Below are 15,502 nucleotides of genomic sequence, written 5' to 3'. Positions count from 1 at the left end.
CACTCTGCTTCAGTTCATTTCTTCACACGATGCTCTGAAATGTTCATTTAGTTTCCTTTGGCTTATTTAGTAATACCGCATTACATCCACTGACCATATTTAGCTATTCCCCAAATGATGGGCACCTACATTGTTGCCAATTATTTGCCACCACGAAAAGCACAGTTTTGAATATTCTGGCACACATGGGCATGGCTATTAGTAGAATCTGTGTCTAAAGGGATGAGTATTTTAGTCAATTTTTTTTTTTACCAAGATACTACACTTGGTTCCTTTTGCTTTGGAAATGAGGTCCAATCCCACACATGGGCTTGTTCATCATTTTGTCCCCTTGTTAGAAGCAGAAATTCACATATTGGCAATACTTCAAATAGTGATGTCATACCAGACATACAGCTTCACCAACAATGCATTTATATAGTTGCTCCAGCACCGCCTATTCCCACTGTTCATCACATTTGCCAACTTGCTAGGAGAGAAGTGAAACCTCCGTGTTGTTTTGATTTATTTCTGTTATTACTAGAAAGAATAGAGCATTCTTTCATATGGCTAATAATTTGCATTTCTTTTGTTTATTTCTATCCTTTGACCACTTACCGATGGGGAGATCTGTTTCTTAGTTGTTCACATATTTTGGCTAGCAGATCCTTCAGAAATATTTGATACAAAATTGTAGGATTTTTTTAACCACTAAGCCACTTACGTTCCTATCCTATATTTGCACTTTGTTCATGCAAAAGCTTTTTAATTTCACATAATCAAAGCCATGTTTTATTATTTTTGTAATTACCTCTGTTCTTTGGTTAAGATTTTCCTCCACCTACAGCTACAAAAGATGTATAATTTTTTTCATGGTATGACCTTTACTATTCCTGTCATGTATCTATTTTGAATTTATTGTGGAAAATGGTATGATATGTTGATCTAAATCTGTCGGACACCTTTTCATTTTCCTAAAAATTTTGGTCAAACAGGGAGTTCTTTCCTATGTAATTTATATTTTCAGGTTTCTCAAACACTGGCTGGGAAATTGAGTTATTCCCGATTCTTCGTCTAGTCTGTTCCTTCAAGCTTCTCTTCTGTTTTTTTTTAACCAGCACTCAGTGGTTTTGATGACAGCAGTGTTATAACATAGTTCAAGATCCATGGTCTGAGTGCCATTTTGTCTTTTAAAATTGAAATCCTGGCAGGCGACGACATAAGAAACATTTGACATGTGCAAGCAAGTCAAGTTCTCACAGCCCCAGCTCCTTTGTGTTGCTGCTGTCCTGCAGAATCTTCCCCCTCTGCAGATCACTGGTGGTGTCTTTGAAGTAGAAGGACCTAATAATCTAGAAATCTCCTTTGGGACTGAGGGGAGGAAGAGGTTATTTCTCTGTAATAGGAGAAGCCAGGAAGGCAAAGGATCAGCAAAGTTGAACAGAGGGGAAGGGAAATAAGGCCTGGGGCTTAAATGGTTCTGTTAAGAAACGAATGAGCCAGGCAGCTAGATGGCGCAGTGGATAGAGCACCAGCCCTGAAGTCAGAAGACCTGAGTTCAAATCCAGCCTCAGACCAAACACTTGACACTTACTAGCTGTGTGACCCTGGGCAAGTCACTTAACCCCAACTGCCTAAAAAAGAAGGAAAAAAAAAAGAAACAAATGACTCAACAAAGACCAACAAAAGCAGAGGTTGACACACAAAGTTACACATGGATGTATATTTTAATAAAAATAATTCTGTCAAAATACAACAGAAAGTTTCATCTTTATCATATCTTGAGTACATTTGAATAGGTTTTTTTTTCCTTAGTTAAAATGTCCCCCCCTCCCTCCTCCCACCCCTTCTTCAAGGCTTCATGCTAGTGCCAGGTAACTCAACTCACAAATACAAAGCAGAGGCAGACCCAGTGTGCACAACTCTGATCACATCCATTTTGGTGACGTTATTCATAAAGAGGAAACGCTCTTTTTAATGAGGAGGAGGCCTAGAAAGCTGAGGGTCGGAGTCGCCATCTCTGTGTCAATCAGGAGTGAGCAGGGGCTGACGGAAGTTCTGCTGATGGTGCTGGCAAACTACACATTTTTCTCTGGTTTCATGCTCAGATGTAGCTCTTCATACCTGAGGTTTGAGCGTCCAAAAGACAACTCTCCATTTTAATAGTCTCTGTCTTACTTTGTGCTTGACCCAGGTGTGTCAGTGTCCCGAGATAGCAGACTCTGCTCTTCCTCCATCTCCAAGGGAGGGAACAGGGGGATTCCCTGTCCCCAGAACAGCATGCACAACCAAATACGCCCACCCACTGGAAGATCTGGAGAATAAGTCCACCAGAGACCAATGGGCATGGCTGGGGGTAGAGTGGACAGGAAGGGCTCTTGAATTCTCTTTCCCCATCCACAAAAAGAAAGCCAGAGCTTCCAAAGTCAAGGATGGGGTAAAGGGAATGCCCCCAGGGTTTACTTCCTGCTATTCTGGGGAACCACTCCCTGCTTTCTATCCTTATACTGCTCCAAACTTAGAACCTCTGACCCCATTTCCAGGAACCCAGGGCTGGGACTGAAAGGGTCAACACAGCAGGAGCTAGGGAGGGCCTGGGCCTGTGAGCTGGTTTCTGTGAATCTGCCTGCTTGCTTGTTTCCTGGATCACGGCATCGCAAGGTCTCAGAAAGGCTCTCTCAGTTGACGGCTGTCCCAAAGAGTGCCCAACAGGGCGCCTCTCCTAGAAATGACCTTCCTGACCACACCTCTAGGGAAGGTGAGGAAAGCCTGGAAGAAAGGAAGGAAGGGGCCTGCCTCTTATGTTAGCTTCCTGGAGGAGGGAAAGGGTTTGGATCTCCCTTTAGCAGCTTTTGAGGAACCACAGAAAACCTGATTCAACCTCAGTATTCAAGAGCTCTATGGCCTCCTGCAGCTTAAGAGTCCCCTGGACATGGTCAGAGATGGCATGGACAATTCCCCTGAAGACAGAGGGCCCATAGGACCTTGGTGCTGGTTACCTACAAATTTCAAGAGGTGCAGATGATCCACCTGGGACTGAAGGTGCCCCCTCCCTGGGGAAGGACAAGAAATGTAAACAACTTGGAGTCAGCTGAAATATTCAGATAAGGCACAGAAAACAAAGAGGAAACCTTGTAGAGGGAGTGGCCAATGGAGAATATCCCCTTCTCCTGCTATGCTAACTCTCCTGGGGTCTTCACTGACCTGCAGGACAGCCTTTTCCATCAAATGTCAAAACTTGGCCATTCACCCAAATCAGCAGGACCTTACCCATCTGTGGCATCTTATGATACCTGCGGGGTGTGATGACTCCCTCTCTTTCCAGCCATAGTTTGTGATACTGTCTCACTACTGGTGCCAAGAGAGAGTAGAGAGAGAACTGGCTTAGGAGTGAGCCTGCATCCTACCCCTCCTGGCTTTGCTTGTCACAAGCTGCGTGTTGTTGGGTTTCAACGTTTTCAATGAAAGGGCAAGCTCTGGATGATTTCTGAGGTCCTTTCTAGCTCTAAGAACCCACTCTACTTCCTGAACCCAGCTGGTACCCAATTAAAAAAGCAGCCCAGCAGCCTCAACTCTGGGGCACTGGAAGTCAGATACCACTGACTTTCAAAAAGCAGTTATTTCTACCATAGATACACACGTGGGCATGGAAAGTCCCTGGGAGGAGGAGGTAGTGTAGCCTGGCCTCCCTGATGTCCTTTTGAGACATCAAGGCACTTAGAAAAATGAGTTCTCCTCCTTCTCCCTCCTCCAGTTATGTATCATTCTTACTCTTTAAAAAAAAAGGGGGGGGGGCAAAAAATGTTAAAAAAAAATCTTGGCCTACCTTTAAAGCTGTGAGGAGCTATCAGGTTTGGGCCTCTCTTAATCTGCTCTGGAAGAGGCCTGATGCTCCTAGGTGGTTCCAGAACTATTCTGACCTCCTGAGAGTTTCCTCGGACAAGCAGGAAATGACCAGCACTATGATAAAGAGACAATCTTTTGACAGTGAGTGACAGTTTCTCTATTTTTTTCATTGTCAACTATTATTACCAGATCAGTGTCTCTTTGGGGCATTCAGTTCCAAGACCACTCACTATACACTGGCCACCACAGCCTGCATTCTGTCTCAGGAAGGTGTCTCTCACTGGAAAATTCAATTACATTAGGAGGTAGTATGGTATAGTGAAAAAAACACTGGACAAGGGTAAGGAGGCCAAAGTTCAGATCTCAGATCTGCTACTGTGACTTTGCTCAAATCATCTTTCAGGGACTTGGCTTCTTCAACTGTAAAATTAGACAATTGGATTAGATGATCTCTAAGGAATCTAGGAATTAAACCCAATACCTGTTACATGCCAAATATTATAGACTGTTCTCCCAGTCCTAGGGACTGAGCAGTTCCGGTAGCCTAGAATAAGAAATTCTATGTTTGAATTTTAACCCTCTTACTAGATGACTGGCTACATCTAAGCTTCTTGGGACCTAAACTTTTTCATACATAAACTGGGGAAGCTAATTCCTGTTCTTCCCTAACCGCATCCTCTAGGGCTCACTGGCTCTTTGGACTGAGCCCAGGACTGAGGCCATAGTGGGAGGCAGGCTGGATTTCCTGGATATATCTTGCTCTGCCCTAGCTAATACCCTGAATATCATTTCTTCCATTCATTTAGACAACCCCCATTCAAGCTGGCTTCCTATCCTCACCTCCACATCACTGTTTCCCTCACCCTAACAAGACAAAAGTACACATAAGTCCAGCTTCCTCTCTTATGCTTCTCCAATTACTACAGGGTTCCTATGGATACCATTTGGCTACAAATCTCCAGAAATCTATTCCTGGGTCTAAAACTTAAAGCCCAGAACTGATCTGACAGGTTCTGAAGCTGCTCTCTTCTCTTCTTCCTTGGTTGACATGTCAACCTGATGCTTACGGGGCACAGGCTGCATTTCCAACTGACAAAATTTGTGACGAGCAAGAGACAAGCCTAGGAAATACTAAGCTGGTGAATCTTAACCAGTTTCTAGAAAATGTTTCTGCTGCTGTCTTCAAGCACTCAAAACAGATTCCCACTCAACTCGGCACTCCCTCTTAAAGACTGCACAAGGACCCAGGGGGAGCCCTAATCCCATTTTGGACATTCAGATGTTTACCATAAATTCCAAAGATACTGAAGAGCAACAGAAATCAGCAGGGTAATCTGGGTCTGAGAACTGGGTCACTTTGAGGTGATGGTAGCTTTCACTTCAGAAACGAATGAAGAGATGGTACGAGAACTGGGAATGTGTAGACAAGCCCTACCACACTCACTAAGACAACCCAGAGGGGTATGAGAAGTCTTCCTTTTCTGCTAGCTAGTAATTCCTACTCACTCCTGCTGATCACTACTAAATCAAAAAGTCATAATTCACATTCTCATAGAATCACAGACGTTAGATCTGGAGGCACCTTAGAGATCATTTAGTTCAATTTTTTCATTTTACAGATGAAGAAACTGAGTCTTGGAGAAGACAGGTGACTTGTCCATGGTTTCCCAGGTGGTAAACAGTACAGAACTCAGTTCCTCTGACTCCAAATTCAGAGCTCTTTCCATTCTACAACACTGCCTGTCTTTCTCCAATTGGGGCAAGGTAGAAAGAATCCTAGATGTGGAATCAGAGAACCTGGTTTCCAGTCCTGGTGTGGCGAGGGTGTACTGGATGACTCGTTGGGTCTCTTCCTCTCTATATCTACACTAGGATGACTGACCAATCTGATCCTGTTCAGAGCCCACACCAAAAGGTCACCAGAGTTCATCAGAAGACCACGGCAGAGCTAGAGATGAGAAAGGAAATGGCAGCATAGATGGGAACAGAAGCTTCTGCAGCTGAGACCCTCCCTGCCCTAAGGAGGGTAGCTAGAAAGGGGGCCAGGACTTAAAGCCAAGTGCCCCAGAAGCATGCTGATAGTCTTTCCACAGAGAGCTCTCTGAGATGGGAGGAGTGGCTGATCACCTGGCACTGGTAGCTCCATAGGTTCTGATGCTTGAGAATGTGGTCATCTTCCTCTCCATCCAGAAACCCTGAAACACCTAATTCCTGATGCTGAACGGCTGTCCTCCCTGACCCAGGAGAAAGCTCTCATTCAGGAAGGCAACAGAACTTGGACAAATCACGGCTCCTTTCTAGGCACAGGTTTCTTCTCGTTCGACAAATGGAAAGGTCTCTTCCACCTGAAAAATCATCCTCTCTAGTCTTCCCAGGGGAGCCTTGGCATATGGCCAGCTCGTGTCTCAGGCCTTTAGGAGCTCAGTAAGAATAACCTTTTTCTTTTCTTCCAGTGTTTTAAATGCAGACAACCCTTCTACTGACTGGAGACAAACTTCAGGGGCAGGTATGCTCTGAACTCCTGGAATCAAAGGCTGAATATTATCCCTACAGGTGGGAATCCTCTGCACTACTTACTTACTATTGGCCTCTGGAACAGAACAAAGGCCCTGTGCTAAACTGCTGAACATGACATCCATACTCCCCCAGAATTCAGTGACTCCACCTCATATAGACCAGACAATGGTTCTGCAAAAAGGACCATGTTCCTCAAAGTCTCATTTTGCCAAGAATAGCCATAAAAAAATTCAAGACTTCAAAATAAACACTTCAAAGGGGAAAAAAAAGGAAAAAGCAAACCAACAACTGACCCAAGATGGCTGCTGCCCCTTAAAAAGATGGAATTAAGACTACAATTTATTGCTCTCTGAATCAGCAGTGCCTTGAAGCCTGGAACATCAATACCCGACAGAGCTCTGAGCCCTTTCTCAGAAAAGGTCTGACTACTTCTCTAAGTTTCTACCCCTTCCCCACATTGGGTTATTCTAACTACATCCTTATAAGGGGATGGGAGGGTCTCACTGGCCTCAACAATCAAAATGGGACATCTCTAGTCCCAGTGCCCAGTTCTACCTGGCTGTCTCTGCCTGAACTGAAGGACTGTTCCTCCCCCTTCTCGCAGGCATCCTCCTTCTGACACTTTCAGAGAGGTGACCTGTCATGGTGGACAGGGCAGCTTAGACTTAGAGCCACAAGACCAAGGTTAGCCTTGGAGCTACTATTTGTTATGTGACCTCAGGCAGGTCCCATTCTCTTTCAGGGACTGTTTGCTCATCTGTAAAACGAGGGTGTTGGAACAGATAAACTGTTCTCACTGTGTCTCACTCTGAACTGCATGATCTGATGACCAATCTCCCCTGGCTCCTGGTCTCTCTCTTCTTCCCTATCTCTGGCCATATCCAACACAACAAAGTTCCTACTGTGTTTTCTTCAACTGACTTTATGGTTTGGAAGTTCAGCTGGGGATATGGTAGAAGGAAATGAACAACTTGTTTGAGGTGACAGAGATGGTTTCTTTTTAGTGAGTGGGACCTCCCCCTCCCCCTAAAAACATACACTGTCTGGACTGCCTCTCCCCAAAGTGTCCAGACAACTAGCACTACGATAAATACTGTGTTTGTTTATATATATATATTTATATATAATCTCATTTTTTTTTACTTAAGAAAATAATAAGCTATCACCAACTTGGATGAGCTTTATCATCACTAAATTAGCAGAAACCAGCTCAGCACAAACTCTCCAGAGATAAATACTGGTGGCTCAGTCAGAAAAAATATAGATAAAAAACCAAAAGCAACCAACTCCCTCTGCCTCCCCCCAACAATGTCCCTAAGAGTGAAGGTGCTACATTAGGGTAACCAGCCAAATACTGTGTGTGTTGTCCCTGCTGTTGCTGCACATGATGGAAAAAAGAGTCAAGGGGAGGTTGAGAGGATGGAGAAAAGGAATGGAAAAGGAAGGATGGGGGGGGCGGGGAGAGGAAGATCTAACTCTGCCAGCAGCTTCCAGGTCTCTGAGACAGATGTGTGAGAAGGGGCCATGATGATAATGAGAGGATAAGGCTAGCCCTGAGTCCTTGGGCTAGCCCAGGGTGAGGAGGGGCAGCATGGAGAAGGCCAGATTGAGCCCAGGGGCCAGGTTAGGGCAGCTTGGTGGGATGGTGCTCCCCTCTTACTCAGGTGGCTAGTGCAAATAGTCATCAACTCTGGCAAATGAACAGGAGCCTAGGCCAACTCGGGCCATAAGCCGAAGACACTCGGATGCTTGGCCCAAGGCGAGCATCAGTGGGGGCTGCTTTGGCAGGTTTTGAGATTCTGCAGGGGAAAAAGAGAAGACCAGATTATTCTCTCAAAGGCCTCAGCTCTCAGCATCACTGCATAAGACCAGCATATACCCTACAGTCAGATTTGGGAGAATTGGGTGCTGAATTAGGTTTGGTTCCCACATCTACAGCAAAGTCTGTATAGAGAAATACAGGAAACTCAGAGCAGAGGAAAATGCCTCAAAGAACCTAATTTGGGGTCAGAAGGAGAGTGGCTGCATGCGAGCTCTTGTCCAGTTCTCTTTGTGACCAAGGGCACATACTTGTAAGAGCTCAGTGAGAGGGATATAGCCTATGGTGAGAGTCAGGGAGCTGACCTGTGTGGCCTTGACTGGAATCTCTATGTGGCTAAGCTTAGGGGTGCCTACTGTTAAAGATTAATGTATAATCTGAGTTAGGGGCTGGTCTGTGGTCAGGGTTAGGGAGTTGGGTTAAGGTGGAAGAAGGGGTCTGTATGGGATCAAAGTCAGGGCCTTGGTCCATGGCTGGGGTTAGAGGCCAACCTATATTGAGGGTTAAGGTTAACACAGTCTCTAATTAGAAATCAGGGCAGGGCTAGGGAGAAAGGGTCAGACCATGATCAGCATGAAGACATCAATCCATGGCCAGGGCTAGGGTATTAGGCTAGGGCTATAGGTCAATCATCGCTCAGAGTTAAAACTCAAACTAAGGCAAGAGTTAGATGATTATTCTGGTGGGAGAGATGGAGGAAGAGAATGTCAGGCTCTGTCCAGGTTAGGGAGCTCAATCTGTGTCTAGGCTTAGATACAGTCTGAGACTAGGGTAAAGGTTGCAATCTGTGGTGATGGTTAAGACACTCCACCTATAAATAGAGTTGGGGAAAGGGTCAGTCTGTGGCCAAGGTTATGGTTCAATCTATGACCACAGTTACGGAGTCAGTTTCGGGTTAGGATTCAATCCAGAGTATTAGGGTCTGTGTCTAGGGTGAGGCACAAATCTATTGTCAGAGTGGGGAGTCAGTCTGAGGTCAGATTTGAGGGTCTTTGTGTCTTGGGTTAGGGAACAAACCCAAAGGTCAGTCTGTGGCCAGGAGCAGGCAGTCAGTCAGAGCCCAGAGTCAGGGGCCCAGTCTGTGAAGGCTGAAGCTCATTTCAAAGTTATGGGTCCATCTACGACCAGGGTTAGAGTCAGCCTGGTGTTAGGGTTGAGTAGGAATTGGGATTCGGTCCATGGCTGGGATTAGGGACTAGTCCATGGAACAAACCTTGGTAGAATTTGGGCATAATTAGTGACCTGACTATCCCAGAAAGGACATAATGAAGACTAGGGTCTAATGATCCTCCAGAGGGAAAGGGGAGTCCCCAGGCCCAAATATCCTAAAGGGGGGAAGGCAGGCAGGAGCCTTGAGGGTGAAGGTGGCTAAAGGAGGGGTGAGAGAGGAGGGAGGGGAAGGGAATTCCCCACTGACATGGATCTACTGAGTTTCTCCATTCCCAATCTGGTAGATGCCAGAGAGTGAACTCCTTAAGAACAGGGAACCACATCCTTCCTGAGCCCTAAAAGGCCCTCAAGTGCCTAGTATATGGCTTGCAGGCGGCCAACAATCCTGTATGATCTCTTTATGTCCCAGTGGGTCTGAGCCCAACATCAACCCCTTTAAAAGACACCAAACCTTATCTTTGATCAGATTCAAGAGAGGAGGGAGGAAAGTTTCCTTCATCATCTTGCCCAGGTTCTGTCTAAGCCTGCGGCAGTGAAAGCTCCCTGGGGAAGCTGGGGAGCTTAGACTCCCCTGACTCCCAGTCATGGAAACAGCAGAATCTTGCCTGGGGCTCTTTTCCTACCTAAAATAGCACTATTGAGAGCTGCACACACAGGCTCCCTCTGGATAGGGTCTAGTTGCTGACCAACAGGGCAGTTCCATGGGTCGGAGTATGCTAATAAGCTGAATGCGTCCTGGATGGAAGAAAGCAGATGGAAGAAGTGGTGAGATAGGAGGGGCCCTTCCCTTGAGGCCCTCCCCTCCCAAAGCCCCCCTCCACCTCCTCAGCTGGAGTGCTGGGGAGCGCTGGGGCCGAGCCTACAAGCTCCAACAGACCTGCTTTCCTCCCCGTCTCCGAGGAGCTCCCCTTCAGGCAGAGTAAAAAGCTGTCCTCTTCGTGAAGGCTCCCAGCCCAACCCCCTGAGATTGCTGGCCTGGCCTTATTCCTGGAGCCCCGGGCAGCAGCTGGAAAGGAGCTCAGGGGCTTCTCCTGCAGCGGGAGTTTCTGGAGCTGAACTGCAGAGGAGGTGACTGTTTTGTTGGGGCTGAAACATGAAGTAGGATCCTCGAATCCCCTGAAGGGGCTACTCCCAACATAACAAGCTGCTGCTGCCCCTTCTCTCCCTCAGACACAGAAGTCCCTCCCCCCGTGTGGGGCTACCAAATCAGTCCTACTGGAAACTGTATACCAAGCCAATCCTGTCACCCACTTAACTCAGGGCTGGGGCCTGGCTCTACCATGTGACCAAAGGCCTCTGTGCTTCTGCTCTCTTGAGAAATGTCTCACCCTTGGCCAGGGCCTGTCACTGGGACGGGGCCTTTCCTACAGGCTTCATTCAGGAACAGATGAGGGGGGAATGTCATACCCAAGTGCTACCCAGTCCCTTAGCCCTCAGGCCCCAAGGCCATCCTGGAGTTACCTGCAGCATCTCTTTATGGGCCAGATTCTTGCCATACTCCCGGCACAGCTGCTCACTGAGGGTCTGCAGCTCCCGGCCAAACAAGATAATTCTCTCTGTGGCAGCCTGGTTGCCTCCACAGAGCTGTCGCCGAGGATGCCCATCTTCTGTGCCGAGAGGGAGAGGACACATAAAACATACATTAATGACAGGCTAGCAGGAATCCCAGGGGTTGCCTAGTACACTGTCTTCCCATCACAGGGCTTTAAGGAAAGACGGTGGCAGTCAAAAAAGGTAACAGCTGTGTGATGGGGGGGCCCCTGGATGACCTAAGGCTAAGGCTGCTTCTGGATGAGCTGTGGCTGGGTCTGTCTACATGGCCAGACTTCAGGAAGCTGGAGAAGCCAGCTGGCACAGTTTTGGGAAGACCACCTTAGATCTAACCACCTATTTTGACTTAGCATGCTCTGTCAGACATCTTCTGCATCCTCTGACTACTAAACTATGATCTCACTCAAGCCCCAAATGACATACTAGGCCTGAAAATAAATCTAGACATTCATTCAGCTCTTGAAATACTCCAATGTACAACTTCACTGGGAGGAATACAGGGAGTCAGCCCCCTGCACTGTTGCTGGTTTTGTTTGTGGTTTTTTTTAGGAATTTTTTTTCTCCCAATTACATAAAAAAATTTTTAACATTCATTTTTAAAAATCTTCCAAATTCTTCTCCTCCCTGAGATGGTAAGCAATCTGACATAGGTTATCTATGCCCCTGCACTGTTAAAGAAGACCTGGCCAGGGGTAGACCAGAGGCTTCTCAAGACCAGTGGGCTTCTCAAATTCCCACCAGCCCTCACTCGTTCAGTCCAAGCTCCAGCGGTCGTCAGGGCTTCAGTCCCCAACACTGTAGGCTGAGAATCACATGGTGAAAGCCACCTCCCCAGAGTTTATTTCTGGGCTATCATAGAGAAGGGACAGGCTACTGTCCTCCTGGGAAGGCCTTACCCACACTAGATTCATCTGTCTGCAGGATGTCTTCGTGTTTGTAGGCACCATTCATGATCCGGGTGGACGAGCTCTCTGGCACTCCATTGGGATAATGTTCTGCTTCCATCTCCATCTCGCTGTCACTGAGAAAGAGGGAGGAAAGGACGTTGGCCAAGACAGGTCAGGAAAGAAAAGATGCTTGGACGTGGCTGGGGTTCCCCACAGAGCTGCCCTCCTGAAGCCCAGCCCTGAGCTCCTGTGGTAAGTCAGGCAGCTTTCCAGGTAGTCTTCACTTTCAAGATTGGACAATCATCTCCGCCTATCACTTTAATTTAATTTCAATTCAAACCAACTTGCCCAGTATACCATGATGGGCTGGGGCCTAATTTCTCCATCTCCTACCACTCTGCTCTCCCAATTCTCTCTTCTCTCCTTCCATCCCCATCCTCACATCAACCAATGGCTAATCCTCCTTCTATAATCAGAGGCCTACAGAATCATATGATTTAGAGCCAGAAGGGATCTTGGAGATCACCTACTCAAATGCCTTCATTTCTGCTGAGGAGGAAACAGGGCCATATAGGAGAAGGTTAGAAAGATATTAAATAGTAGAGTGAGTATTTGAATTCAGGTCTTTGTGACTCCAAAGTCAATGTTCTTTTCATGAAACCCTAACTCCCTCTGGCATCCTTTGAAGCTGGCACCTAACCGCAATTTTTCTCTCCATCCCCTTAGAATGACCATTTTCTGATTCCTTCTTCTTTCCTTAAGTGTCCTTTTCTCCCTGAGTCTCCATGCACTAAAGCATGAAGATGGAATTCCTCTTAAGCTGAATCCTACAGGACCCCTAAGAGGTCCTCTCCAGTCCTCTGGCTACTCCAGGTGGACCTCAGGGCCTTTGTCAGCTTTGGTAGAAGTGGCCATGTTGGTGACAGCAGGGAGAAAAGGCTTAACCAGGACAGAGAAACCTTGAGTCTCTGATGGGTAAGTGGAGAGACACCAGTTCCAGCATCATAATGACTAGAGCACCTTGTTTATATTAGTACCTGCCCTGGACATGGGGCTGGGCCTTACAGAGGTCTAAGCTAAGTTGGCATTGATTCTATTCCACAGCCTCATTCACAGGCCACTGAACCCAAGGAATTGCCTGGGGCTGTCTTCTCCCCACCTCTAGCTCAGATCTAGTCTAGCCCAGCCAAGCAGTGGTCCCAAGTGATCAGTGTTCTTGTGTATTTGGTCATCCTAAGAGTCCTGTCCCTTTCAGCAGCATTAACCACGGAGCCCAGAAAGGCCCTATAAGCTAAAAGGAACATTCTCCTGCATCATACAATGGAATTGTCAACAGTATATGGTGGGTAGTGGAGAGAGCTGAAAGGAATAAGAGAGCTTGCTGCTCCCCATGGGCCCAAGGGTAGGAGAATTCCTGAGGCCTGGAGGTAAATGACTTAAGGCAGAGCCTTGTCTGGGAGAGAGGAAAGCATCAACAAAGCTGACCGAAGGGCTCAAAGCTTAGGCTCTGATCGCTCCTAGGGAGTGAGGGGGACTGACTGTGCAGGGATGGTGGGGATGAGGGGAGAAGAGGAGGACAGGGTGGCACTGCCAGGGGCAAGGCCCTCAGGTGGGCACCGCTGCTGAGCTGGGGCCTGCCCGAGAACAAAGCAGGGAAATGTGGTACCTGGTCTCTTGGTTACTTGTACTACTGTGCTGCTGGGATTTGGTGGAGTCTGTGGAGTTGGACTCAGAGTAGTTGACTGACGAAGGGGAGGAGGAGGACGACGACGACGAGGAGGAGCTCAGGGCTGGGTATTTACTGTGACTCTGTTTGCTTTTGGTGGATGTGACCCCGTTGCTACAGCTTGGGCTTTCTGCTCCTGAAAGCCAAGAGAACAGAGTCAAAGGCTGGATGGGCGGCAAGAGAGTGGCAATGCGACCGAGTGATTCCCCTCCCTGCCGGCACGGGAGCATGCGCCCAGAAAGAGACACAGAGAGAGAGAGGGTCCCCAGAGACCTCCTTGCCAGGGTGCTAAAACCTGTGGAATACTGATTTCCTCAGTGCCACAGCACAAGAGACTGGACAGCACTGTGAGAGACACTTGGGTCTTACTCTTGGACATATGTTGGCAAGTTGTCTTCACTCCAGGTGCTCTGAGAACTGAGGCTTCCCTAGTGGAATCTTCCTTGGAAGGGAACCTCACGCAGTGGGACAGAGACTTTTTTCTAGGTTTAGGGCTCCAATAAAACCAGTAACATCACTGCTGCTCAGGCATTTCCTGTCCAGCAGCATCCCTGCCAAGACTTCATGTAAAGCAGATACATCTAGCTCCATCCCTGGTCAAGGAATTCTGCAATCCCTCCCTTCTTCTAAAAGTCGCTCCAGGGAGCATGCAGGAAACTAGCCTCATCAGCCTCTGCTTTTAAAATCCTTCTCCAAACCTGTTCTCCTACCTCCCCAAGAGTATCCATGCTCCGTTTCACGTCTATACCCAACCCAGGCACTCTTGTACACTCGACGTCTGCCTTCCTACATTGTACTTTGGATCAGCAAGCCATCAAGGACCCCAGTAATCAGAGACAGGTCTCTAACAGGGCCTGGTCCTGGGAGATAATTAGTCACAGTCTTCACCCAGAAGCCTAAAGAACAGTCCCATACGAGCAAGAATGGCAACAGTTCAGATTTCTCTAGTGTTTTAGGATTTATGAAGAGATTTTTTTCAAACCAATTTTGTGAAGTAGGTAGTTCAAGTGTCATTATCCTCATAAGGAAAACAAGGTTCAGAAAGGTTCAGGGTTTGCCCAGGCTCACACAACTATGGAGTGGTGGAGTCTGGCTGGAGTCAGCAACACTCCTAAAAAAGGGATCAGGTCCAAATCTGGGCCAAGAGTTTCTGACAAAAGATTCATTCTTGCTTTTCATCGTGCCCTCTAGCACAGACGTCAGAAGCAGGGGCTTACCAGTGCTGTGCAGATGGGAATTGCTGGGTCCATGTCTAGGGCTGAGGCTGGGGGACCCTGGGTAGCTGTCTTGGGATTTGGGGCTTCGAGCACTGAAACAGCGAACCTCACTGTCTGTTCCGTTCACCATCTCCACAAACTGCCGGCACCTGGGGGGAGGGGGCGAGTCAGAGAAGGAGCAGAGGGAAAATGCTTTAAGTAAATACTATGGTCTGTTCCATAAGTATCTGTCAGAGCTACAGCCAACAGGAGGGCCAGACACCTCAGACTGCACGGGGGCTGCCAACTTACTTCAACATGAAGAGCAGGTTGGGGTTGTGCTCCAGGAGACCAGGGTAGAGCTGCTGGGTGGCCTCGATGGCCTCTCCCACTCGGCCTGCCAGCATAAGCTTTTGTATTCCTAGAGGGAAGAACGTAGCAGTCAGGACTCCAATGGCAAAAGAGAAATACATTTCAGTACCCTGACCACTGAGCATTTCTCAGTGCTTAAGAAACTAATTCAACAACCACTAATTAAAGAATCTGCAAATGGGCAAGGTCTTATGCCTGGTACTGGAGATATAAAGACATGGCACAAATCCTGCCCCTGCCTTCAGGAAGTTTATGATCTAAGGCACAGGGAAGAGATAGAGATCCCAAATAATAAAGATCTAAGGGAGACCAAGAGTAAAGGAAAGACAGAGGCAAAGTAGAAGAAATCTGAGGAAGGAGTGAGGGAGAGAGAGGGAGAGAGAGAGAGAGAGAAGAGAGAGAGAGAGAGAGAGAGAGAGAGAGAGAAGAGAGACAGAGA

General features: G+C 47.4%; 1 protein-coding gene across 5 annotated transcripts in view; it reads right to left on the bottom strand.

Annotated features, from left to right (window-relative positions):
* Positions 1-1,687: 1,687 nt before the first annotated feature.
* Positions 1,688-15,502, bottom strand: part of RANBP10 (RAN binding protein 10) — a 135,634-nt gene continuing 121,819 nt past the window's right edge. For 2 of the 5 annotated variants that reach the window (XM_020989323.2, XM_020989322.2), the window contains 7 exons: positions 15,004-15,112; positions 14,713-14,861; positions 13,436-13,631; positions 11,779-11,903; positions 10,793-10,938; positions 9,955-10,066; positions 1,688-8,141 (listed from right to left, as the gene is read on the bottom strand). In XM_020989323.2, coding sequence (XP_020844982.1) covers positions 8,011-8,141; positions 9,955-10,066; positions 10,793-10,938; positions 11,779-11,903; positions 13,436-13,631; positions 14,713-14,861; positions 15,004-15,112 — 968 coding nt within the window. In that variant the 3' untranslated portion in view covers positions 1,688-8,010. Of the gene's footprint in view, positions 8,142-9,954; positions 10,067-10,208; positions 10,418-10,792; positions 10,939-11,778; positions 11,904-13,435; positions 13,632-14,712; positions 14,862-15,003; positions 15,113-15,502 lie in introns of those variants that run through there. The other 3 variants (XM_020989320.2, XR_002325092.2, XR_002325093.2) reach the window with 3 other exon arrangements.

Source organism: Phascolarctos cinereus, unplaced genomic scaffold, assembly GCF_003287225.1.
Source record: "Phascolarctos cinereus isolate Bilbo 61053 unplaced genomic scaffold, phaCin_HiC Scaffold_2;HRSCAF=192, whole genome shotgun sequence".
In the NCBI taxonomy this organism is placed as follows: Eukaryota; Metazoa; Chordata; class Mammalia; order Diprotodontia; family Phascolarctidae; genus Phascolarctos; species Phascolarctos cinereus.
Note: the sequence above shows the minus strand (reverse complement) of the source record. Positions and strands in the feature narration are given on the sequence as shown.